At 45.4% G+C, this 24,696-nt stretch overlaps 1 protein-coding gene across 1 annotated transcript in view; it reads right to left on the bottom strand.

Moving 5' to 3' along the window:
- AP5Z1 (adaptor related protein complex 5 subunit zeta 1) overlaps positions 1–24,696 on the bottom strand; it is a 497,387-nt gene that overhangs the window by 147,589 nt on the left and 325,102 nt on the right. Inside the window, exons 11-14 of the mRNA XM_069645515.1 lie at positions 18,019–18,161; positions 17,113–17,256; positions 8,207–8,318; positions 5,052–5,149 (exon numbers count right to left, since the gene is read on the bottom strand). Coding sequence (XP_069501616.1) covers positions 5,052–5,149; positions 8,207–8,318; positions 17,113–17,256; positions 18,019–18,161 — 497 coding nt within the window. The remainder of the gene's footprint in view (positions 1–5,051; positions 5,150–8,206; positions 8,319–17,112; positions 17,257–18,018; positions 18,162–24,696) is intronic.

The following is a 24,696-nucleotide window of genomic DNA, read 5'->3' as shown; positions in this document are numbered from 1 at the left end:
TTTCAATAGTACCCAAAGGGAAGTTTTTTTTAATAAAATGGGATGCAAATATAATATTTACTCAGCAACAAAACTATTATCCTCATAGTGAAGTAACTCATCACCATTGCCATGGAAGTAGTTTAAAGTGGAATCGATATATCGTTTGGAAAAGAAGCAGCATGAAAGAAATTGCCCCATTTTAAACTATTATTTTGGACATTTCCTTTGATCGGAGGTCAACTGCCAGCTCCGTTCCCCCAAACCCTGCCTCCTCGGACACTGCCCCCCTCCCCACTCCGCCCCCACCCCGGAGCTTGTGGGATCCCCCACCACATTTTTTCCATTTCTACCACTGGTTATGTGAATGCTGGTTGCATACTTGCTGTCCATTGAGGCCCTAAAGCAACACATCAAACAGGCATGTTTGATTGTTTGATGGAAGGCATCTCCCTTCCATCAAACAATTGAAAACGTAAAGATGAAACCTGCTAAGAGAGGGCAGTTAAAGCCAGACACTGATGCATATGTTATGCAGAAGAAACCTGCCAGAATGTGAAGCCAAATTATAGTAGGAATGATGTAAAGCACTGATGCTGTGCCAAGTCTAAGTATTATAAACCTACCATGATGTGCTAACTTGGCATTATTGATACAGCAATGACCATCTAAGTGGGTATAATTGAATAACAGGACATAAGGTAAACTGAAATGATGTGCTAGCTAAGCTCCAATATAAATACATAAAACGAAGTGGAGAATATTTAATAAACAAAATATTTCCCACACTAGAATGGTATTGCCACTTATTTATGGAGTTAGTTTAAAACAACACAAATGTCTACCATATGGACAAATACGTATTTAGAGTAAAATTGGCTAAATGTCAAATACATATTTCTCTTGCTGTAATGTGTTCCAGTATCCTGGCTATGCGCGCAGCTATTCATACCATCTACTATCATCAAGGAGTAGTCCTGGGAAAGGGCCTTGGAGAAATCAATATGCAAAGTGGCCACAAGCCGAAGCAATATGTTGTATTTTACATTAAATAAAGAGAAACATTTGCGGAAATTAGAGGCCTGCTTCAGATGAGCCAGCTGGCACTAGGCAGGAGTTGGCTACTTACCATTGCAGCCTGAGTGGGTGACCTGGTGAGTCACTGCTGCATCTTTTATGAATATTACATGCGGATGAGAGCTGGAAGGCTGCCACCATTTTGGGAAGCAGAGCTATAAAATGAGTGGCCCCGGGCTCCAAGAAGAGACCTTCATATCCTCCAAGTTATATTTGCATTTCAAATGACATACGAGGATGTGTATGATTTAAAAAAAAAAAAAAAAGAGTTTAAAATGGTTAACTAGTTGTCTACTATACATTTTCCGTTATGCTGATATTCATTACCTGAATGTGTAAGGATTGGAATATGAAATATTTAATCGATTGCATTTGAATGCATATTTTTGCATATCATTTGCTCTAATAAATGAAGTAACAGAAATGCGAATGATGATGGTCATGTTAACTGGTAAGGTGGTATATAGGCTCAAATATACATACCTCCAAACAAAACGGAGGTAATATTAATTTTAAATATTTGGCACTTTATTACCACGTATCTGTGGTGTCACTTTAAAAACAATTGGCTAAGCTATGGATACATTACAGTTCGATACATTTGATTTATTTTAAAGATAAATATGTCTATACCGTGTTCTGGAACCCCACTCCTGCACAGAAATATTCATGTTTTAAAATAAATAATCAAAGACAATTTCTTGGGCCATCAACATGATGAGAAAGCTTGATGTGGCAATCTAGAGACACTGAGTAGGCTCTGTGCAACTTAGCCAAACATGTGATCATTAAGCTTTTCACAGCCAGACCTATAGCTGGATTCTGGGAAATTGTTCTACAGGGATTAGGAGTAAGCTACGTTTCCTTCATCTCTAGGGTACAGCTCCAGTGCACATGCATGTGCCACCTGAAAGTGGGAGAACAGGTCTAATGTAAAGAGTGCAGTTTTCGAGCGCTATGTGTTTTTTCCTATGAATGTTGAATAGACAGTGATCTGACCGTAATCTCTGCCAATGAACTTGACTTCCTGGCGATCACAGAAACTTGGCTTCACCCGGCTGCTGGGCCGGCACTGATGCTAGCAGTGCCAGACGACTATAATATCATTAGGGCTGATAGAACTACCAAGAGAGGAGGCGGGGAAGCTATCATTGCTAAAAACAGTCTAGCTATTAGAGAAAGTGCTAGCACCTCGTTCACCTCTGGAGAACTCCTCTCTGTGAAATTCCCGCTCTAATCAGAGTGGACTCTTCTAATCCACATTATTTGCAGACCACTGGGCCAACTATCATCCTTTGAGGACAACATAACTTGTCTCCTCACACAAAACACTAAACCTAACTTGCAAATCCTGCTTCTAGGTGACTTGAACCTAGGCCTACATGACAACCTAGACACCAATGCTTTAGCCATCCAGAATACCCTATCAGAACTAGGTTTCTCTCTGCGGATCCCTGACCCTACACATTGCAAAGGGAGAACTCTTGGTTGGGTAGCAGACTTCAACTGCAATACCAAAATCCTATCCAATACACCATGTGCTTGGTCTGACCACAATGTCATCTCCTTCGAAATCCTCGACTCCAAACCTCCATCACCTAAGGATACCCAAGCCTCACAAGCCCTAACCAGGAACAACCGCCTTATCTCCCTAGAAAGTCTTCTCCCCTTAATTCAACCTATTGCCCAGCAACAACTACCGCCAAACTTATATACAGCTGCAATGGTAGAACTATACAACCAGAACCTGTTAAAGGCCATGGACCATCTGGCCCCTCTTAAATTAAGGAAAGCCAAACCCTTAGCACACCTTAATAAATGGTTCACTTCCCAGTTGAAAGCACTATGTGAAGCTAAAAGAGAAGCAAAGATGTACTGGAACAAAAAAACATCTACACAGAACAAGGATACACTTATAACGGCCTCCGCCTCTTATAAAACTGATATCCTAGAAACAAAAAGGGAGAACTACAACAACAGAATCTCCAACACCAAATCTAACACCAAGGAGCTCTTCACCATCCTTAAAGAATTGGAATCTCCTATAACCCCACCTGACTCCTGCAAGAAGGATGCCCTTTGGTGTGCCAACATCCAAAAGGCTCTACTTAATAAAATAACACTACTTCAATCTAAAATTGAAGCGAAAAAAGCCAGTCTGTCAACCACTGCCAAAAGTAGCACTACAAACACCATACAAAACAACCTAAGCTCCCAACCTGCCTCTCCTACTACGCAAAACGTAGCTTTCAAATTCACCCATCAACCCACTCGAGGTAGAATCCATCATCAGAAGCCTTAAACCATCAAGATGTCAGAGAGACATATGCCCTGCCTCCATCATCAAAGAAGGTGCTAAAGAATTTGCCCCTTTTATCACCTCCTTCATAAACGCTTCCTTTGCTTCCTGTACCGTACCTAAAAATCTTAGACGCCTGGGTCATGCCCCTCCTCAAAAAGCCAAACTTATATCCCAATATCCCCACCAATTTCCGACCAATCACTACCGTTCCTTTCCTCCTAAAAATCTTAGACAAGGCCACATACATCCAGATTCAGAACTATCTTGAGACAAGCAACCTCCTAGGCGTCAGACAATAGGGTTTCAGACCAAGACATGGGACAGAACCAGCCCTCTTGGATCTGAAAATCCAAATGGATGAGGCCAGGGACAACAGGAAGCCTGCTCTACCCCTCCTATTAGACTTATCGGCAGCGTTCGATCTAGTCGACCACAAAATCCTAACTAGCCATCTAACCACAGCTGCCTCTTTCTCCAGCCAAGCTGCAGCATGGGTCAACTCCTTCATAGCGGACAGATCCATGAGGGTCTTCTCCCCTATCGCCTCAGCTAATCCATCCCCTATCACATGCGGAGTCCCCCAAGGCACCTGTGTATCTCCAACCCTCTACAATATTTTCACCAATCTCTTATTCGATCATTTAGATGACTTAGGCGTATCGTACACCAACTACGCAGACGATACGCAAATTCTCATCACTCTATCAGGCAATTACCAATCTGACTCCACTCTCAAACAAAATTTACAGCAAAATTCAGGCGTGGATGGCCAATCATGGCCTTTGTCTCAATGACGGAAAAACAGAGATCCTCCTCATCGGCTCCAAAATAAGACTCAACAAGCTAGGCCCAAAATACTCCTCCTTCAATATTGATGGCAACCTCATCAAAGTAGACAAGGTAGCAAAAACCTTAGGTTTCTATCTAGAATCCGCCTTAACCCTTTGAAGATAAATCAATGCCACTGCTTCCTCATAAACACTAATAGCTGTCTCACCCTTGAAATAGCCCTTATAATGTCTAATGGAATACTACAACACTCTCTACTTGGGCACTCATAAGCTACTCAACAAGTCAGCACCTAAGTACTTGATGAACAAATTCTCAAGGAAAGAATCCACGAGGCCCACCAGAACAAACTATGCCTATTGCTTAAACATTCCGACATTCAAACTCAATAAAGCAGTAGGCTCCAGCTTCTCGGTGTTAGCGGCCAAGACTTGCAACAAGCTCCCTCTTGCATTAAGAACTGCCTCTGTGTTCCTCTCTTTCCGGAACAAAACAAAATGCTGGCTACTCTCGAAATCCAACTAAATATCCATAATGCTCTATCGTGACTTCCAGACTCAGTTACCCTCATGACCATGACATAGCTTAGGTATGATACGTTCACTAGCCACCTTGGCCAGCTGAAATCTCACCCTAAGCCCATTATGAACCTGTCCTGCATATTGTGTATATCTCCTCATCATTGATATATTTGTAAATGCCACTTTGTTATTATTCTGTCCAACTAATGTATATTTTATTGTATTGTATATCATTTCTGTAACCATGTACCCTAAGATAAGCGTCCAGATACCCTCAGGTTCGGTGCGCTATACAAGCAAATAAAACAAACAAACAGTATCAAAGACAAAAACAAGGGGTAATTATGCACCGTAGATGTTACTCAACAAGGCTCTACACCGACCTGTGCACTTCAGTCTTGAACTTGGGCACATCATAGAGCTGGCCACTCCTCTCCAAAAGCACCAGAGCGAGCTGGTTTATTAATGGGCCATCTGCAAACTGTAATGACAAGGTATTATTAGATCAATCATCCACTTTGGAAACGCAGACTATTCAAACTCTATGTGTCGATGTACAGTCAGCACAGAAAGAGAAAACCCTCTTTGGCAGTTTGAAAAATAGATTGGTTGCAAGCACTTGCCAGAAACATTTCTTAGCCTGCATAATCCACCGGTACTGGTACGTATGTGCAGCTCTGCTGTGGTTGTCACTTGTGTTGATGCTGATGTGAAGACACACACACCGTGCCTTTAGTATGGCCGCTCCCTTCCACAGTAACTCCTCCACATGCAGCCCTGCCATCCCTCCCAAGCTACAGGGCTTTTGACATTCGTTCCTATTCCGCACTCGCAGTGCACTTATAAATCGAATCTTTAATAATTGCTAACTTTGCACCTAGCAATGGCATAACTATACATGTAATCTACAGAGATGATGCTCTCTTACAGACATGTGCGTGGACCTTACCATAGGCTGAGCATCCTCACGCACAATCTGTGCCCCCAAGTGAGGAATACAAAAGGCAGCAGTGGCAGCATTTTTCCTTTCAGGTTTGGGACAAGATCAGCAATGGATACTGAAAGTAGTGTAATGCCAGCAAGCAGAACTGGTAACCGGGTCCCACATGGATGCCGCAGAAGCCAAACCACACGAAGGGGTATCAGAGAAAATGTCTCACGGGTCCCCTCTGAGCTGCATCCCCCAACCAACTCACATGCTCTGCTTTGCTTCTGAGAATGACAGGTCTACTTTGCAAGGGAGCACGCGCATCCTTGTATATGTTTTACTGGATCCTTTCTATTAGTTTAAGCTGAATTCCCTAGACAAGATGAACAAACATCCCTTTCGGGTCACACCACTGTCAAAAGTGTCTGGGGTTACATGCTCACTAGACCCGAATAAGATTGCTTGTCCTTCTACCGCCTGGGTCTTTGGCTTAGACTGCTTCCTTTGTGGCAGGAAAAAGACGGATTTGTTTGTGGTTTATCCTCCTTTCTCAATGGGCAAAAACATAATAGAAGGGTAAGGTGCTCAGAGGAATTCAATACAAAACTTTCTAACCATTAAATGTTGATGTATAGAACATCCCTCAACATACTATTTTGCATTTGTATTTGAGAACAGGGTGTCATATCAAACAGACATTACTTTCAAAATTACAAACAGCAAAGGCAGTCCTAGGATAAGGTATATTTAAATAAGCATAGCAGTCATTCAAGACACCTTAGAAAGGGACATATGCTGGCAGCAAAAGACAGAAAACTACCGAACAGAACCTGCAACATGCTGGACCTTACCGCAGGTTGGGAGGCCCAGGTCCGCTGCCAACCTGACTGCGAGATGTGATCAATGGTCATCGGCTTCCCCACTTGGCCAACTTGTGTGATCTTGGCCAAATAACGATGTTTCAGCTTTCTGACTAAACCAAATTGCATTATTAGCCTGGGCAAACCATGTTGGAAGCAGTTGGAAACCAACGAAATGCGTGCAGTCAAAAACGATGGGCACGTCACTGTACAGAGCAAGTGTGCAATCCCTCATCACCAAACACGTCACACTTGTAACACACGCACCAACTCTTTAAGATGGAATACCCTACAAATAGTACACAAAACAAACCTTTGTGCTCAGACAATCAAACATTACTCAGAATCTAAAAGCCAAGTCTTTTGGCTCTGCCAGTTTTTGTTACCTTTAGTGTCATTCTGTTTACCAAATGCAGTTAGTTTGTCTCGCAGTGATCAAAAGGGATTACTTTAGGATTATGAAACAATAGAGCCGATTCAGTATGTGAACCCACAGTTCCACACATTTTGACAGTAACAAAGTTGATACAGTAGGGCTGCTGGCTGCAGTGTCTGGTGAAAACCTATCACTACCAGATTCAACATCACGGTGAGATCAGGAAACTGATGAAGATAGCAATGAGGATAGTGCAAGCAGGGCAAGTGTGCTTTCATGGGGTTTAGACAACTAGAATAGTTGCCACCTTAAGTTAAGCATTGCCAGCTTATTTTGACCAAGTTAACACTTGGCTCTTGATTGCTGTCCACCCCAGGTATATATGCTTCGTACGGCGACAATGGAATTTTGATGGGAAGGGCCAGAACATTGTGGGACTACATTGCGCTTGCTTTTAGGCAAATGGTTTTCTGGTTGTGGTGTTGCACCACTAACTAGTCTGGCATATGGATGAACACACTTAACTGTAATAAAATGTCCCCACGTTGACTAAATTGACCTTCACTCTGAATCCATTTTAAAGTACTTTTGACGATCTGGATTTTGCCCAGAATCTCCATAGAGAAGCACCGGTTTATCTGGAATCAAAGAGTTAGCATGCAGGTGGACAATGCTTTCAGTAGTCTCATGAGGAATAGATTAACACTGTAACTGTACACGCTGGTAAACAGCTATGTTAACCTTTAATCAATGAGGCATACAACCCATCATAACAATGTATGTCATGCTAGGAACAAAAGGATTTATCAGAGTTGCTTACCATTGCTTTACAAATACATCAATTCAACACCAGAGCAAAGAATAGAGTGCCATGCTGCTAGCTTCAAATGAATAAAATATGGTACAGGGTCCACCTCGCCCTTCTAGAATGTCTCTGGGTTTCAGGGAAAAATAGGTAGTAAAGATAACATTTTAAAAGTAAAAAGACAATTCCTAGTAAGTGTTTATTTTGAAGCATTTTAATATAGCCAATCAGTGAACCATGAACATCATATGTCAGCGATATAGCTTAAGTGCCAAATTTGCAACTGTCCCACCTGCACTTGTCACAGGGGCCAGTTTGCTGCAAAATACAGATTGGCAATGTTTGATCATCAGGCAGGGTAAACATGTTCTAATTTGAACACTTCTAAACATAAATAAGGAAACATCAAGAACTGTTTTGATTTTACATCTTTGAAAAGCAAGGATTTGGAGTTCGCCACTGCATTCTTTGTAGAATGTACGTGTGCAAGAGGCAAAGAAGAGGCCCCACATTCTCTTCAGCAAGCCGGTGACTCCAGGATGCAACATCCCCAAGTCTGGAATTCTTACCTCTACCACCTCCTTCAGGAACAGCTGCAGCAAGACTGGGACCGTCTGCATACACTGCACCACTCTTGGGCAGCTGGACATATCCACGAGGATCTGCCGGAGCATGTTCAATCTGCTGGCAACAGGCAACAGTCAGCAGCACATCCAGGCAGTTACCCCAACAAATACACATCGTTAATCAACTAGCAGCGATCACTGAAGAAACAAAACATTTTATGGCTTCATTTTCAGGGCATTGGGAAAGCGCTTTTACCCAGTAAGGAGGCAAGGGTGCCAGTCATGATCAATGGAACGTCTTCAAGGGTCTTTTGAAACAATGGACATAGTTTTGGGTTTCCTGGTAAAGTAGCACCCTCGACTAGTTAATAAGACGTACAAGTTACCTTTTAAAAACCACTTTAAAGCTCCCAAAACTTGGACTCCCTTTTCATAAGAAATTACCTAATAGGAGACTATCTTCTTGAAAAGAATATTGCATCACAAACTTTATTTCTATGCAATCAAAACTTTTCAAAGATAAAGCAAATAGGTATGAAGCCATATTCTAAAGCAATAGTCAAGACAGGAAACAGTCAATAGGCATATAAACAACAGGCCAGCATAACAAGGGCTGAAGCTAAGGGTTTTTGACCAACCAATATGAAAGGCCTAGAAAACAACTGACAGAAATCTTACTTCCATGCTATACAACAAGCTTACAATATTATCTCTGCATGACCCAAAATGTCAGCCCCAAAGAAGTGACAGCACATGGACAAGATTGCCACTGTGCAATGATCCCTGCATGTTCAGTGTTCTCGCAAACACCACTTTCTACCTCTAGCCTAAATTGCTGTATGAAATCTAAACATTCTGCAATACAAGAACAAGTTACTTCTTACCTGGTAACGTTCTTTCGATGGGATGTTCCTCCGACGTATTCCTTATCTATGATAATTGTATCTCCAGCTTGCTGGCCTCGGAAAACTTTTTTTTCCCAGTAGAGGGAGCTGCACGTCGACGTCCGTCGAGTAGGTGTTCCTCGACAGCCACCGTATCGACGCCGACGTCATCATGTCCATAAATAGCCACGCGCAGCGTCCGTTGCTCAGTTCCGTTGTGTAGAGTAAGATAGTCTTTGCATGAATTGGTAATTACCCTTGAAGGAGCGTAAGCTGCAACCACAAGGGAAATGTTACTGCGGGGATGGATGGGAGGGGCGATAAGGAATACGTCGGAGGAACATCCCATCGAAAGAAGAACGTTACCAGGTAAGAAGTAACTTGTTCTTCGAAGGGATTGTGTCCTCCGACGTATTCCTTATCTATGATAGACTCCCATAGCAGTGGTATGTGATTGGAGGCGGGAGTATGAGATGCCATGTTACCCTTTAATAATGGACAGAGTGTAACACAGCTTTGCCAAATCTAGTCTCTTGACTAGAGGAGGAATCCAGGCCATAGAATTTGGTAAAGGTATGTGCGGACGACCATGTGGCAGCCGCACATATGTCTCTAATTGGTACCCCTCTTTGGAGAGCTGAAGAGGCTGCGATACCCCTGGTCGAATGAGCCCTTAGATTTTGAGGGGGCTCTTTCCCTGCCAATTTATAACATTCCAGAATGGCCAAAATAATCCATCTGGAAATGGTTTGTTTCGTTATTGGTAATTCCAACTTTTGTCCTGCGTAACCTACGAAGAGTTGGTCTGCTTGCCTAATCTTAGCAAGTCTGCTGATATAAAAACTCAAGGCTCGCTTAGGGTCCAGCCTGTGTAGTCTCTCTTCCTCTTTCCCCGGATGGGGAGGAGGATAGAATGAAGGTAAAGTAATCTTCTGAGTGATGAGAAATTCAGAAACTACCTTTGGGAGAAAGTTAGGCTTCACCTGTAGAACAACTTTGTCCTTATGAAAAATTGTATGAGGAGGTTTACAAGATAGGGCTTGTAACTCGCTAACCCTTCTAACAGATGTTAATGCTATTAATAAGACACTTTTGAGGGTGAGAAACTTCAATGAACAAGAGTGGAGTGGTTCAAATGGAGCACCCTTTAGGAAGTGTAGAACTAAATTTAAGTCCCATAAGGGAACTTGGAATGGTCTTGGAGGATAAACATTAGTTAATCCTTTCAGGTATTGTATTACTAATGGTATTTTGAAATATGATGGCTCCTCTGCAGTGCGCTTGAAGATTGACAGCGCTGCGAGATAGCCCTTAATAGTGCCAACTTGAAGGCCTGAATTTGCCAAGTAAAGTAAAAAGGATAACACCGTAGGTGTACCACATGAAAAGGGATTCGATATTCTTTTCTCTGCACCAGCTGCAAAATTTATTCCAACGGCAGCAGTATAGAGTCTTAGTTGCTGGCCTTCTGGCCGAAAGCAACACCTCCATGACATCATCTGGAAGGTCCCAATCCTTGTACCTCAACCTTTCAGAAACCGAGCGTGAAGGTTGAGGGTCTTGATGGCTGGATGGAGAACCTGACCTCCCTTCTGCGAGAGAAGATCTTCTCTGTATGGAAGACGAATTGGAGGGCAGATCGACATGTCCAGACGATCTGGGTACCACGTTCTCCTGGCCCAATCCGGGGCAATTAGGATCATGGTCTTCCGAAACCTTCTCAACCTCCTGATCATTTGAGGAATGACAGGGACCGGAGGAAACGCGTACAGAAGTGGGAACTCCCAGTCCACTACGAACGCGTCTCCTAGAGCTCCTCTCGGGGGAAATTCCCTTGAGCAAAACCGGTCGCACTTCCTGTTGATACTGGTGGCGAACAGATCCACCTGAGGGGTTCCCCAAAGGGCGAAGATCTCTTGAAGGACTTCCTGAGCTATCTCCCACTCGTGGGAGACTGTTCTGCCTGCTCAGAGCGTCCGCTGTCAAGTTCTTCTCTCCGGCTAAGTGAATTGCCGATAGAGAGATTCCTTCCTGAATTGGCCAAAACCAGAGCTGCATCGCCTCTCTGCACAGTGATAGTGATCCTACGCCTCCTCTTTTGTTGAGGTAGTGCATGGCCACCGTATTGTCCGTCATTATCAGGACATTTCTCCCCCGTACAGACAGCAGAAAAGCCTTCAGTGCGAGTCTGATGGCTCTCAGCTCCAACAGGTTGATATGTAGTCTGGACTTCGATGGAGACCAACGACCGCTGATGGTCAAGTCATTGGCATGGGCTCCCCACCCAGTGAGTGAGGCATCCGTGACTACTGTTATCTCCGGCCATGGTTGCCAAAACAGTTCTCCTTTCAAAATGTTTTCCCGACAGGCCCACCACTGAAGGTCTCGAGCCACTCTGACCGTGATCTGAAGGAGATCTGTCATTCTTCCTGAGAACTGTGACCACCGAGTTCTTAGTGCCCACTGAAGAGATCTCATCCTCAGGCGAGCCTCTGGCACAAGGAATATGCAGAATGCCATGAGGCCTAGCAACCTCAAAAAGTCGTAGGCTGGGAGACGTTGGGCATTTTGAAATCTGGTGACCATCTGCAGAATACCTCTGGTGGCGAGGCTTTTCCCAGGGAGTGTCCAGGACTGCTCCAATGAACTGGAGTCTCTGTGATGGTATCATCTGTGACTTCTTTAAATTGAGGGAGTAGTCCAGCTTGTGAAGGAAGTGGCAGACATAATCTAGTTGGATCTGAACTTGTTCCGAAGGTACCGCTCTGATCAACCAGTCATCCAGGTAGGGGTAGACGTGAATCCCTTCCCTCCTTAGATTTGCAGCCACAACCGACATTAGCTTGGTAAAGACCCTCGGGGCGGAGGTCAGCCCAAATGGCAGAATTCGAAATTGATAATGAGAGTTGCCAATTGCGAACCTCAGTATTTCCTGTGCTTGAGATGAATTGGCACATGGAAATAAGCATCCTGAAGGTCCAGAGATACCTGCCAGTCCTGAAGCTGGAGGGCCTGAAGGATCTGAGAAAGAGTTACCATCTTGAACTTGTCCTTTCTGAGGAACTTGTTCAATTCTCGTAAGTCCAAGATGGGACTCAGTCCTCCGTCCTTTTTCGGTACCATGAAGTAGGGGGAGTACCAACCCTTGTTCCTTTCCGCTACAGGTACCGGTTCTATGGCACCTTTCTCTAGCAGGTCTAGAATGTCCTGCAGGAGGAGCGGATCTGGAAACTTCAAAGAGTTGTTCCCCGGTGGATGGCTCTGAGGGGTGCCTAGGAAAGGCAGGCAGTAACCTTGGGCCACTGTCTCCAGAGCCCAAGCATCTGACGTAATAGCCTGCCATTCCGTCAGATGGTGAGTTAACCTGCCCCCTACAGGTGTTTTGTGAGGGGAGACCTCAGAGCGGTTTGGGAGAGGCTGATGCAGATGCCGAAGGTAAAGCGGCTCCTGCTGCTGCGGCTTTCTTTCCCCTACCCAGTCCACCACGGGTAAATTTTCCTTGGCCTCTTTGAGCCAGCCGTCCTCTGCCTCTTGCGTATGTGGAATAATAGCGAAAGGACCTTCCTCTTCAAGAGGATCCTGAGGGACGAAAAGTAGTCTGACGGATTGCAGCTCCTAATGATTTTGCTGCTGCTTTGGATGTTTGCAGTTTTTCCAGACTGTCATCCGCCTTTTTACCGAAAAGGGAAGAGCCGTCAAAGGGCATATTCAAAAGTCTGGCCTGTACGTCTGAAGCAAAGCCAGACTTTCGTAACCACGCATGCCTGCGAATTGTGGTACTTGCCGCCATGGCCCTGCTGATACTGTCAGCAGAATCAATGCCAGTTTGAAGGGACTCGCACATTGCATCTTTACCATCTCTGATGATATTTAAAAATGCGTCCCTTTCTTCTCCTTCCTGGAGGCAGTCAGCCGCTGATGAAGCACACTCCCAAAGAGTGTGGCTGAACCTAGCGAGCGTACAAGTAGCATTAATAGATTTCAATGCCATGCTACAAGCAGAAAAGGCTTTCTTAGCCATCGCATCATATTTTTTGTCATCCCTGTCCTGTGGAGCAGTGGGATATGCAGATGTACTGCATGATGAAGTTGCTGCTTGGACCACCAGACTCTCTGGAGTAGGGTGCTTCGATAGGTATTCAGGGTCAGCAGCAGATACCCTATATTTTGTTGACAACTTCTTATTAACTGCAGGGACAACTTCAGGAGTTTCCCAGTTAGTTAAAATATTTCTTTGTAAAGCAGAATGAAAGGGAACCACAGGATCCTCCTGTGGACCTTTATCCAGAATATCTGTGAGGTCATCCTGTTGAAAAACAGGTGAAGGCGCAGACCAACCCATGAACTCCATAATTCTTGACATTAGGGTTCTATAAGGGGTTTCAACATGTTCGCCTGGGTCTGGTTTGACAAATTCCACTTCTGGGGAAGTGTCTAGGCCACTTGCTTCCTGTAATACATCCTGAAGGTCTTTCAACCTTCATTCCTCAGAGGCAAAAGTCTCTGGTTCAGGTGATGTGGTCCTCTGCAGCCCAAAAGGCCTTTCTTGATCAGAATCTTCCCTTTCTTCATAAATTGACGTTAAGGGGGGATGCTCTGGCCTGTGAAATGGTATAAAACCCATCTCTAAAGCAGAGGGAGCCATCATCAGTGGCCTTGAAAAGGTCGATGTCGTCGACGCCGATGTACAAATCCTCGAAGGTGCCGACAAAGGCGTCGAGAAAACTGGAAGAGGCCTCGAAGAACTCGAGAGGATCGGAATCCTGCTCGAGGATGTCAACGACGTTCTGGACGTCGTGTTGGAGGCTCTCGGTGTAACCATTGGCTGTGGAGTAGCCGTGGGTTTTTCTTTTATCGGCGTCGACGCCGGCGTCGACTCGATCGACGGATGCGTCGAAGAACCCTTCGATAACGGCATCGATGGCGCCGATCTATGCTTCGGGGGGACTTTCGACGATGGCGTCGAAGATGCTTTGTTTCCCGATGGCCCGTGGCGCTTTCGGGTAGACTCTTTCGCCGGGTGCTTCGACTCGCGGCGTTTAGATTTTTTGGGCTTTTCACCCGGGGTATCACCCTCAGCTGTCTTCGAGGGGGTCGAAGACACTTAGCATCTTTTTTCTGAATTCCTCCCACTCAGCCTGAGAACTGTGTTTTGTGGGGCAAGGTACTTTTTCAGGGGAATTAGAAGAAGACGATGAAGGGGATCTTCTACGTCTCTTTTTCGAGTGTCTAGAGGTCGACGAGTGGTGGGAGCCACTTCGAGACCTAGAACGAGAGTGTTTTCGACGGTGAGGAGACGAATGTCTCGACTCTACCTCGGAAACGTTCGAGGAAGTTTTAACTGACCTACCTCTCTCGAGCTTCCCCTTACGCTCCTTCAAGGCTTTCGCCGTCATGGAAAAGCATTCCTCACACTCCGAACACTGGTGCTCGACTCCCAGACACCACAAACAGATCCTGTGAGGATCCGTCAATGACATTTTCTTCCCACAGTCTCGACATTTTTTGAAGCCGGACCGAGGAGTCGTTGGGTCGGAGGAGGAAGCCATCGAGTACGAGTCGGTATTCTCGAGGAATAATGAAGTATATTTCGACTAAAGAACTGAGCAACGATATTCCGAGGCACATGAAGCGCGGAAAAACGGAACTGAGCAACGGACGCTGCGCGTGGCTATTTATGGACATGATGACGTCGGCGTCGATACGGTGGCTGTCGAGGAACACCTACTCAACGGACGTCGACGTGCAGCTCCCTCTACTGGGAAAAAAGTTTTCAGAGGCCAGCAAGCTGGAGATACAATTATCATAGATAAGGAATACGTCGGAGGACACAATCCGTTCAAAATCAGCATTCCTGCAACAAGAAGTCATGTTCAGAAAACATTCATAGTTTGGCGGTAAAACCTCAGATAAAACCATCGAATAGAATAACAGTTACTGCATGTGGTAACCAGGCAGTAACAGGAAAGGTCTGCATTATTCAGAGACATGCAGACCCTTCATGTACTAGACAACAAATACAGCTCCTTTAGCATTGAGAATACTGGAATCACAGTCTCTGCTGCAGTAAAGACCATAGGTGTATACCTTGACTCCACCCTGACAATGGAAAGACAAGTCAGTGCCATTTGATCCGCAGCTGCACTCACGACAAAAAACTAACAATGCAGTAAAACCTCATCTATCGTCAAAAAACTGACTCAACATTGCAAGAGCCACTATTGGCGCAAAGCTGGACTACTGTAATGTCCTTCTCCTAAGTACATCAGCCAAGAACCGTAACAAACTGCAAATCACGCAAAACAATGCTCTCAGAGGGGCTCTAAGTATCCCTAGGAGAGAGCATATCTCTCAGGCTAGACGAGACGCCCATTGGCTCCCGATTAAAGAGCGCATATTGTTCAAAGCTCTAACCATCACACACAGATGCCTGTCTCAATCTGCCACCTCATATCTAGTGCAGAAAATACAGAGGCCCTTGCACAGACCAAAACAAGATCAATACGCAAACCAACTCTCAGTCCCTGCCTTCAACAAAGCCAAAGCCGGCGGTACCAGCTTCCAAAATCTTGGAACACCCTACCACCCAAAATTAGAAAGGAAAACTCTCTCATGGCATTCAGAAAGGCCCTACAAACCAAGCTATTAAACTAGACTGTTACCTGAATGTTGTTCCTCTGTAACCATGGAACATTCCTACTGCATTAATATTGTTAACCTCCTTAATGTTATATTGTACTAACCTGTTCAAGCTGTATCCAAGTGAATATTCTGTAACAGCGCCACAATGCCTCAGGGAGGCTGTGCGCTTTATAAATTGAAATAAATAAATAAATGTACTCCCCATTTGGGACTCCATGCGGTTTGGTAATCACTGCACGTGGGAGAATACAAGCATGCAGTAATAGTTTTGCGGGGCTGTAACTCCCTCCAAACAAAGGCTGGGGAAAGTGCACAGTTTACGATTTGAAAATGATGAATTGGCATAAAAAAACATTATTTCCAAAAACACACAATGTTTTACCACTACAGGAAAGCACTAAATGTCACCTAAAGTCTTGCTTGCAAAACTAATTACTATGGAGGGGCACAACCAAGGATTTATGCACAGTGCAGCAGAATGCCAGATTGGGTGAAAGATCTGCACCAATGATTTTGGTTTTTGCTCCCAGAAACTCAGCTGATTGGGCAGAATCCCAACACATTGCAGAGGCCAAGAATCAAGGCCGGACTTGGCCAGTGAGGAGGCTGGAATTATCCAGAATGCCTGGAAAACTCGGGCCTCCTGATTGGCCAAAACGTTTACGTGCTAATTGTGGCACAACTAATAACGGAATCCACAAGAACCCCACTTCATCAGCGGAGTGATATCAGAAGTAGATTCCACAGATTTCGCTCTACTGGTGACATTCTCATCTAGGTCACCTTGAGCATCTGTATAAAACACCTAGAGCTTGTATCGGGATGAGGCTGAACCGTTCTCAGTCTCTGTGCCTTGATGTGACGGTACCTTTGAACTGAATACCGTCTCGAGGGAAGAGCCATACTGTGGCTCTTGAAAGTGTTTTCAACGCTCAGTGCAGGCACAGCCCGGGAAGATTCCGAACAAGCACGCAACCGAGAAGCAGAAGCTCAGCGAGCATCTGCATCAGTCAGAATATGTTGCAGCCACCCGGGCACCGCAACCTGTAGCAATGTGATTCACAGTCCTTTCAGAAAAGAGGCACCACAGTTCCACTATCAGTATATCACAACTTCAAGTTAGAAGTACTATTCAAAAACAAAATAACATTCAAGAATAAATGCAGTTTCAGTATCTTAAGAAGATACCAAGCTCGGTCATTTTTACCCATCCCTAAATTCTCTTGCGGTACTAAATGTAGAGGCGGCGCCCCCTAAATGTCCACAAGCAGAACATTGAACAGCAGTTACGGTTGATCATAGGACATAAAAAAGATGTCCCACAGAAAACCTACATCTCAGTTCCTAGCACACGAATAAGCAAAGATGTAATGGCTGGTTTACCCCTCAGCATGGTCTGCATTTCGGGATTCGCCGCGCAGGAGGTACTGGAACATACTTCTGTAGTGAGGGTGACTAAAAGCCTCAGTGGAATTGGCTGGGGGTAAGAGTGAAGCACCAGTGAATTTCTCAGGTGCCGGTGACGACCTGAGGGCAAAAATATAGAGAGTCTTTATGAACACTTGGCAAAATAGATCAGCAAATCACGGTCAAAGGTCTAATTGAATCAACAATCACCTTACAAAACAAGTGTCTAGAAATCAAAGATACAGCAAATGATGGCAGGCTCTAGGTGATGCATGGGAGCTGAGGGATTTGCCACCGCCCATAACAATGCTAGGGGCAAACATGTTGGGAGCAGGTTTTGTTGTATGCAAACTAGACAACAGAAAAATATGAAGAAGCAAATGTTATCGGAGCAACCACAAAAAAGCAACACAAAGTAGTTCTATCATCATGATTGTATATCTTTTCACCGTAACAAGAATACAAATTTCTTCAGTGACATAGACTTTAGCGTAACCTTGAACTATCGTGGTGCGTTGGAAGGGAAGGAGGGGGGGGTGAGCAAGGAGAACGGAGTCAACTCCGGTCAATGAGGCAAATTATGGACACTGAAAAGTGAGAGTCAACAAAGCTCAAAGCCAATAGCCAATGCAAATCCTTAAACTACAAGAATAGCACAACTATTGGCGACTACACAAGTTGAAGGTTAAGAAATCTTGCCAGCAAAGAGGAATTTTAAACATGTATTAGGATTTTACATGTGTCTTTGTGCTGGGGTATCAATCAAGAACACAGACGATTTACCCCATGTGAAGGGATGGGTCAAGCAGCACAATTCAAATTAAAACCTGCAGTTGTGGCTCAAAACAGACAGAGAAGTTGAATGAAACAAAAGTGCATTACCGTAACTGTATGTCAAGGGCGGCGGTCAAACATGGCAAGTCAAGCAACAAGTGAAGGAGCTCAATGGTGGTTTCTGGACAAATCATGGCAGGAAAGAGCTCCAGAAATTCAGAGATCAACTCCGGGCTGTTCCACGCCAGGAACTGCGGAGAAAAGTAAAGTGCTGGATTAAAATCATCGGCCAAAACGGCAGCAGCTGTCCTGTGCACACCTCTATTCTGCTGGCAGAGAGTGAAGGCGTTGCTTGCAAAGAGCTGCGCCCACACTACAGCAGCAACAGCCAGGCACACGCGTTATTCTGGGAGTATGAAGTGAGAGAACCCTACTACGACCCACGGTCCTCCTTTCTGACCTACACCCTGGCTGCATGCTGAACGGTTTCACAGTTCAAGAAAAGCAGTTTGTAAAGCATATCATTTGCACTCATCTGAGACGAAGAATGATTGCTCCTCTTCTCAATCAGCAGGCTTCCCTTACAGCAAAGCTCATTGAGAAGGTGTCTCCAACTTCACAAACCACTGCAAGGGAGCTATTGTGGGCCACCTACTCTAGGCAGGTGTTCAACCAGAATGTAGAGAAGATATGGCCCACATTGTGGTACACCATGCCTTGCTGGAGTAATGGCCATAAGGATCAACACCTTCTGAGAAAGATTCACGATCACGTTTACGCTTGGCTTCAAAGGGAGACAACAAGATGGAATACAGGCTCCGATTTGTCAGGATTTCCCCTTCAGCCCCTACAAATACTCGGACAGAAGTATTGTTAGCCTGCCTTACACTACAATAGAGGGTAAGTCCTTCTAACATGAATGAAAGACAAGGACCAGCATAACAGACAAGTGTATTTTATTTATTTAAAGTGCACAGCAACCCTTAGGCATCGTGGTGCTGTTACAGAGATTCATTGTTGGTTACAGAGGGAGGAAAGCTTGATAGTTACATAGAAATAGCATTTACAATTCAGCTTAGAGTTTCGATGGACATGGACAGCTTAGTTGTCTTGTGTGTTGTATGAGGCTAAGTGAATAGCGTTGTTTTGAGGGATTGACAAAAGGAGTACAGAGAGGATTCTGCTCTAAGTGCGTTGGGTAAGGCATTCCAGAGTTTGGGTGCTATGTGGGGGAAGCCAATGCCTCCGGCGTTAGCTCTTTTTATGGAGGGTACGCAGAGTTGGTTGGCATGGTGGCTCCTTTTAGGGTGGGACAAGATGTCCTTGGATATGGTTTCTGATAGGTAGGACGGGGCGGAAAGATTGATGCATTTGTGCGTACGGGTGAGGATTTTGAAATTGATCCTCTCCTTAACTGGAAGCCAGTGGGCGTCACGTCTAGCCTGCAATATATGGTCTCTTTTTGGAATGCGTAGGGTGGCGCGGAGCGCGTTATTTTGTACAATTTGGAGCCTGTTGATGTTTTTTGTTGAGGTGCCTGCAAGAATGGTATTGCAGTAATCAAGTTTAGCTCCTATTGTAGCTCTGGCGATGGATAGGCAGTTCTGAGTGGTCAGAAAGGGTTTTATAGCATTTATGAGTTTGGTGGTGTGGGCAGAGGAGATGGCGCTAACCTTTCTTGTCATTGAGAGGGTAGAGTCAATGTAGAATCCAAGGGTCTTTACTGATGTGGAGACTGGTATGTTAGTGTTGTCGATGGTGAAGTGGTTGTATTTTTGGTTGAGCTTGGACAGAATTTCCTTGGGGCACAGGATGATGATTTCGGTTTTATACCCATTTAGCCAGAGACCATTGACTGCCATCCAGGTTTGGATGGTGGCATAGATCTGGAGGAGAACTTCTGTGTCTTGGTCATATGCCCAAGGTTCGTGTACGCTATGCCGAGCGCGTCCAACATGTCAAAAAGTGTTTGGTAAACAAGTTGCAGAGGGTAGGCGCTGTACATGAGCCCTGGGGAACTCCACAGTTGATGGTGGTGGGGGCTGCATTGGCCTGGTCAGAGTACACCTTCATGGCCCGTCCTTCTAGGAATGAGGTTATCCAAGAGGTGGCTTTATTTGAGAAGTGGGCTGCTATGAGTGGGCGTACCCATGCTTCTTTTAGGCTTCGTGGTACTATTCCAGAGGAGAATGAGGCATTCATGAATGCTGTGATAAGGGGGATCAGCGAGTCGGCGCATTCTTTGATGATGGTCGGGGGACAGATGTCCCCTTTAAATGTGGATGGTTTGATGTGTTTGAGGACGTCAGCAATTTCCATCTCTGAAGACGAAGAGAGGTGTTTGAGTGAGGGGATTAGGTGGGGAGGGCGGTGGTGAACTGTCCTGCTTGGGAAGGGCTTTGCGCTGTGCTAATATTTTTTCTTGGAGCAGCTTGACCTTGTTGACTAGTGTAGCCTGAATGCTGGAGCACCAGGCCTCGTCTTTGATGATTTCATCTGGGCTAGTGGCAGGGGTGATGAGGTCTTTGAAGATCGAGAATATTTCCCTTGATTTAGAGTTGGCTTTGAGGATTCGATGGTTGAATGATTCCGATTTGGCTAGGAATATGGCTTATTTGTACGAAGATGAGATCTCTTTGAATTCAGCTAGGCCTGAATTGCCATTTGGCTAGGGCTCGGTGTTTACTGGTGCGTAGGGCTGATAGTTCTTACGCAAACCAAGAGATTTGTTTTCTTTTATTTTCCTATAGGGGAGCTATGGACTCAATGGCTTGGGTTAGGGTGTGGGCATAGATGTTGGCCAGAGAGGTGGGGTTGTTGTTAAATGGAGGTTTAAGTTCAGGGATGTCGAGAAGAGGTGCAAGGTTGATCTTAGTTATTTTGAGCTTCTGACTTTAGTATACAGTGGTGGCCTGTCCATGGGAGGGCTGAGATATTAGTAATGGAGGAAGAGCAGTTGTGGTCTGCGATCCAGTCAATGGATCGGCCTTTGCAGTGAGTTGGTCCAGTGACTTTATGGTCGAACCCTAAGTCTGAGAGTTCTTTGGCTAGTGAGGTGGTTGCTTTGTCCTTTGGGTCATACAGGCCTAGGTTGAGGTCACTGAGCAGGATGGTTTTGGTAGAGCTTTTTAGGTTGTTCCCTATGATTTGGAGGAGGTGCCTTTGGTAGTCTGGGGTTGAGCCTGGTGGCCTGTAAGTGATTAGGCTGTTGATGGTAAAATTGGGGGAAGAGTGTCATTTTGGAAGTGGGGAGATCAGCGTTGTTTTCCCACTGTTGGTTGCAGAGTCTAATGGAGAGGGTATCCTTGAAGATGAGGGCTACGCCTCCCCCTTTGGACGTCTTTCAGTCATGTCTCAGGATGGTGTATCCTTGAGGGAGAGCAAGGGAAATGGAGGGGCCAGATGTTTCGTGGAGCCAAGTTTCGGTGATGGCCAGTAGGTCAAGGTTATGGGAGGTGATGAGGTCATTGGTCTCAAGTGCATGTGCTGGGAGGGAGCGGGCGTTGATGAGCGCGCATTTCAGTTCGGTGTAGAGCGCAGGTCTGTTGCGCGGTCGATGGGCGTGTGTGCTGGAGTCTGGTCCAGAGGGTGTGATGATTAAGTGGTTGGATGGTTGGGAGAGTTTCGAGCTGGGCGCGGTGGATTGGATGTGGGATTGGGTGTTGGTAAGCTGGTGGGGTGGATGAAGTTTGTGTGTGGACAACGTGGAGGAGCGAGAGCTAAGTCTGCGGTTTCTAAGGTATGTAGTAGGCGGGGTGCTGCAGTTAGTGATGTTCAGCTTAGTGCATGCTCTGAGCCTGAGGAGCCTAGGGTGGAGAAAGATCTGGTCATCTGGTTTGATGGTATGTAGGCTAGGCTGGGAGTTTTGCAAGGGGGTAGAAGTGGAGTGCCTTTGGACTGGTGGTGGTGAGAGTTCTATATGCATGGGAAACATGATGCTAATTGGCCAGAGGGCAGGTGTGATGAGTGTGATAGATAGGAGGATGAGGTGGAATGTAGTAGTAGGTGTTGGGCATTGGCATGAAAGCGATAGCGCTGGCAAGCGGGATCTCGAAGGATACATTAGTGTGTTAGGGCATGTAGGGGGTGCGAGTGTGCAGGGGAGCGGGAAACGTGCTTCTCGGTGCTATCGCAGTTTACTGCTATAGGAAGTGTGCTGTGCAGACATGTATCACACGACTTAGTAGTCCTAGACTTTGGCCGTGTTCAGTGTTTGCTGTGGAGCGAACAGGATGCTATAATCAGCGTGTGTAGTAACAATGACATATATCAATGCGGTCAGAAATAGTCAAAGATATGCTAAGTGCGGGCATGGCATTCAAGGACAGGATTACATACATTCAATGCGGAGAGCTAGGCAGTTTCAGCGCAACAGTGTATACAATCAATGTTAAAATGCAGTAGCAGGCAGTTGAATACACTTGTTGTAGCAGGCAATTAATTAATATCAGTAATTAAGGTCCATATCTTTTATAACTTTGTCACAGTGGATGTGGATACGGAGTCTAGAGATGCTGGGGGCAAGAGACAATAAATAATTAGAACTATTATAATACAAGTGTCAGAATGGATTAACAAAGTGCGTCAAGGGCCTGTGATGAATCCATGGAATCCGTCCCTTCTCTCCAAGGGGGAGACACCCCCTTTGGGACTACGGATTTGATCCTGCTACGCACAACTCTCTCGGGGACAGGGTAAGTGGGATCCCATTGGGGATGAGCCTCCCCACCCCCCAACTCTGAGGGCAAGGAATGCTGAAGCAGGGATTGCATTTCACCACCCCTCACTGTAAAGTCCCAAGCATTCACAGGGTATATGGTAACTCAGCAGGATTGCAACGTGAAGGACCCCTTTAAGTGTTGTTCAACGTCTGAACCAGAAAACTAGAGGAGTGACACCTTTGTGTATGGTTCTATGCAACATTAACTTTGGATAATACAAGGAGGACTGGAGAAGTGGAGGTATTATGGAGGGATAAGTATATAGGAAAGACCCTATTCTCCCCTTTTAGCTGCCGCGTAGATGGGCGGTGTAGCCCAGAACTTACCCCCGATAGCATAGAAAATTGAGGACCTGGGATATGTATAGGGAGAAGTTGAGAAGTCCCCTTTATGACTCCTACAAGTAGCTTCTCACTCAAAAGGTAGGCATCATTTGGGCCACCCAGCCTTGCTGAGGACTAAAAGAGAGAGTAGCTAACACGAGTTTGTTACAATGCCCATTTGCGAAACATGGACACAATATGTTCCATTTAAGCAAATAACACCACCATGTTACACCATGTAACGACGAACCAGCTTCCCTAACATCTTCATATAGTCCATCAGAAGATTGTAAAGTCCCCTCTGTAGGACTTCAGGAGCTAAACTGTTAAGCAAAAGTAGAGAGCATCATGGTGCAGCACCCTGGTTTACAATTGGAGAGTATATGTGGCCTCAAGGGAAAACTGGGCACTGCTTAGTGAACCAACGAAGAACCAGATACGAAAACGGGTAAATCCAGCTGTGGATGAAAATGGATCATCATCAAACACCAATTCCTGAACTTGTAGATATGCAGAGGAAATAATCCCTGCATGGATCGATGGCATGGGAACCTATGGAGGAGTGGACATTTTCTTTCCTCACTTCTTTTGAAGAGATGCATGCAAGGAGTTCCCACACTTCTAAGAAACTGGTCTGATAAACTCCAAAACGAATTCTTTACTGTGCTGCTTCAACCATCTAGGCTTCTTGCCTAGATCGTGTTTGTGCTTACTGCAAATTGACCAGACATACTGCATGAAAGGGTCATGGCCGGACACAGGGCTCAAGAAAAAACGGTTTGAAGCTGCCCTCCAGAGGACCAAGTACATAGTTCCTCCTTGCTTCCGAGTGCACTACATATTGTTTGTACTCTCCATGAGCACCATCACCAATTCATCTTGTATGCTCAGTAGAAAAACGTAGAATCAATAAACCTCCCTCAGTTCCAGCATGTTGATTTGGTAAACGGACCCTCTTGGAGATGAAAGCCAGTGTCCAGTGACATCCTTCATGTGTGCACCTTTGAAGAATGCAGTCCTCACCAGTGATAGGTGATCAGGAGATAGTTAAAAAAAACAGCCTATTCAAACATTATGAACCTTCCTTCATGATGTCAATGACAGGAGCATATGATGTGAAAATAAAACTGTCCTCCCATAAGGACTTAAGGCATGCCAGTAACTATCATATGTGAAGCCTGGCATCCAGCAACAGAAAAAGATAAAAAAGGAAATTAGTCAGAGCGATGTTCAATTCTCTGCCAGCTCTATGAAATCTTCCTTTCGAAACCCTATGAAACTCTCCGATGACCAACATTTCCGTGACCTTCCTGACCGACGGTTGCCTTTCGGCTCCTATGCAGAACTCGGACCGTTGGCAGGTGGGATGGCCGGGGACACCCTGGATCAGTACCACAATGAAAAAACACCCTCACGGATGACGGGACCAATGCAGAGGTAGCACTGACCCCGGACAGGGTCAGGAGGCACTCAGCAGTTCAGTGATTGGACTTCGGCTTCCAACAGGCTCCTCTTCTGGTGAAGGTCAGCATAGCAGGTGTCGTACATCACAGCAAAACCCTGAAGATCCACGCAGAGTTCCTGGCGGAAGTTCTTGAAGAGGAGAAAAGATGGATCAAATGCAATGAATCTCAAGCAGGACAGCTGGCTTATTGTACCACCAGTCAAAGGGAGGGAGGTGGTTTGCAGAGGTCTCCCCTTTTGAACAGAAGGTCGAGGTTCACAGACGGTGGAGATGGCAG

Source organism: Ambystoma mexicanum, chromosome 2p (assembly GCF_040938575.1).
Source record: "Ambystoma mexicanum isolate Mex_15411 chromosome 2p, UKY_AmexF1_1, whole genome shotgun sequence".
In the NCBI taxonomy this organism is placed as follows: Eukaryota; Metazoa; Chordata; class Amphibia; order Caudata; family Ambystomatidae; genus Ambystoma; species Ambystoma mexicanum.
Note: the sequence above shows the minus strand (reverse complement) of the source record. Positions and strands in the feature narration are given on the sequence as shown.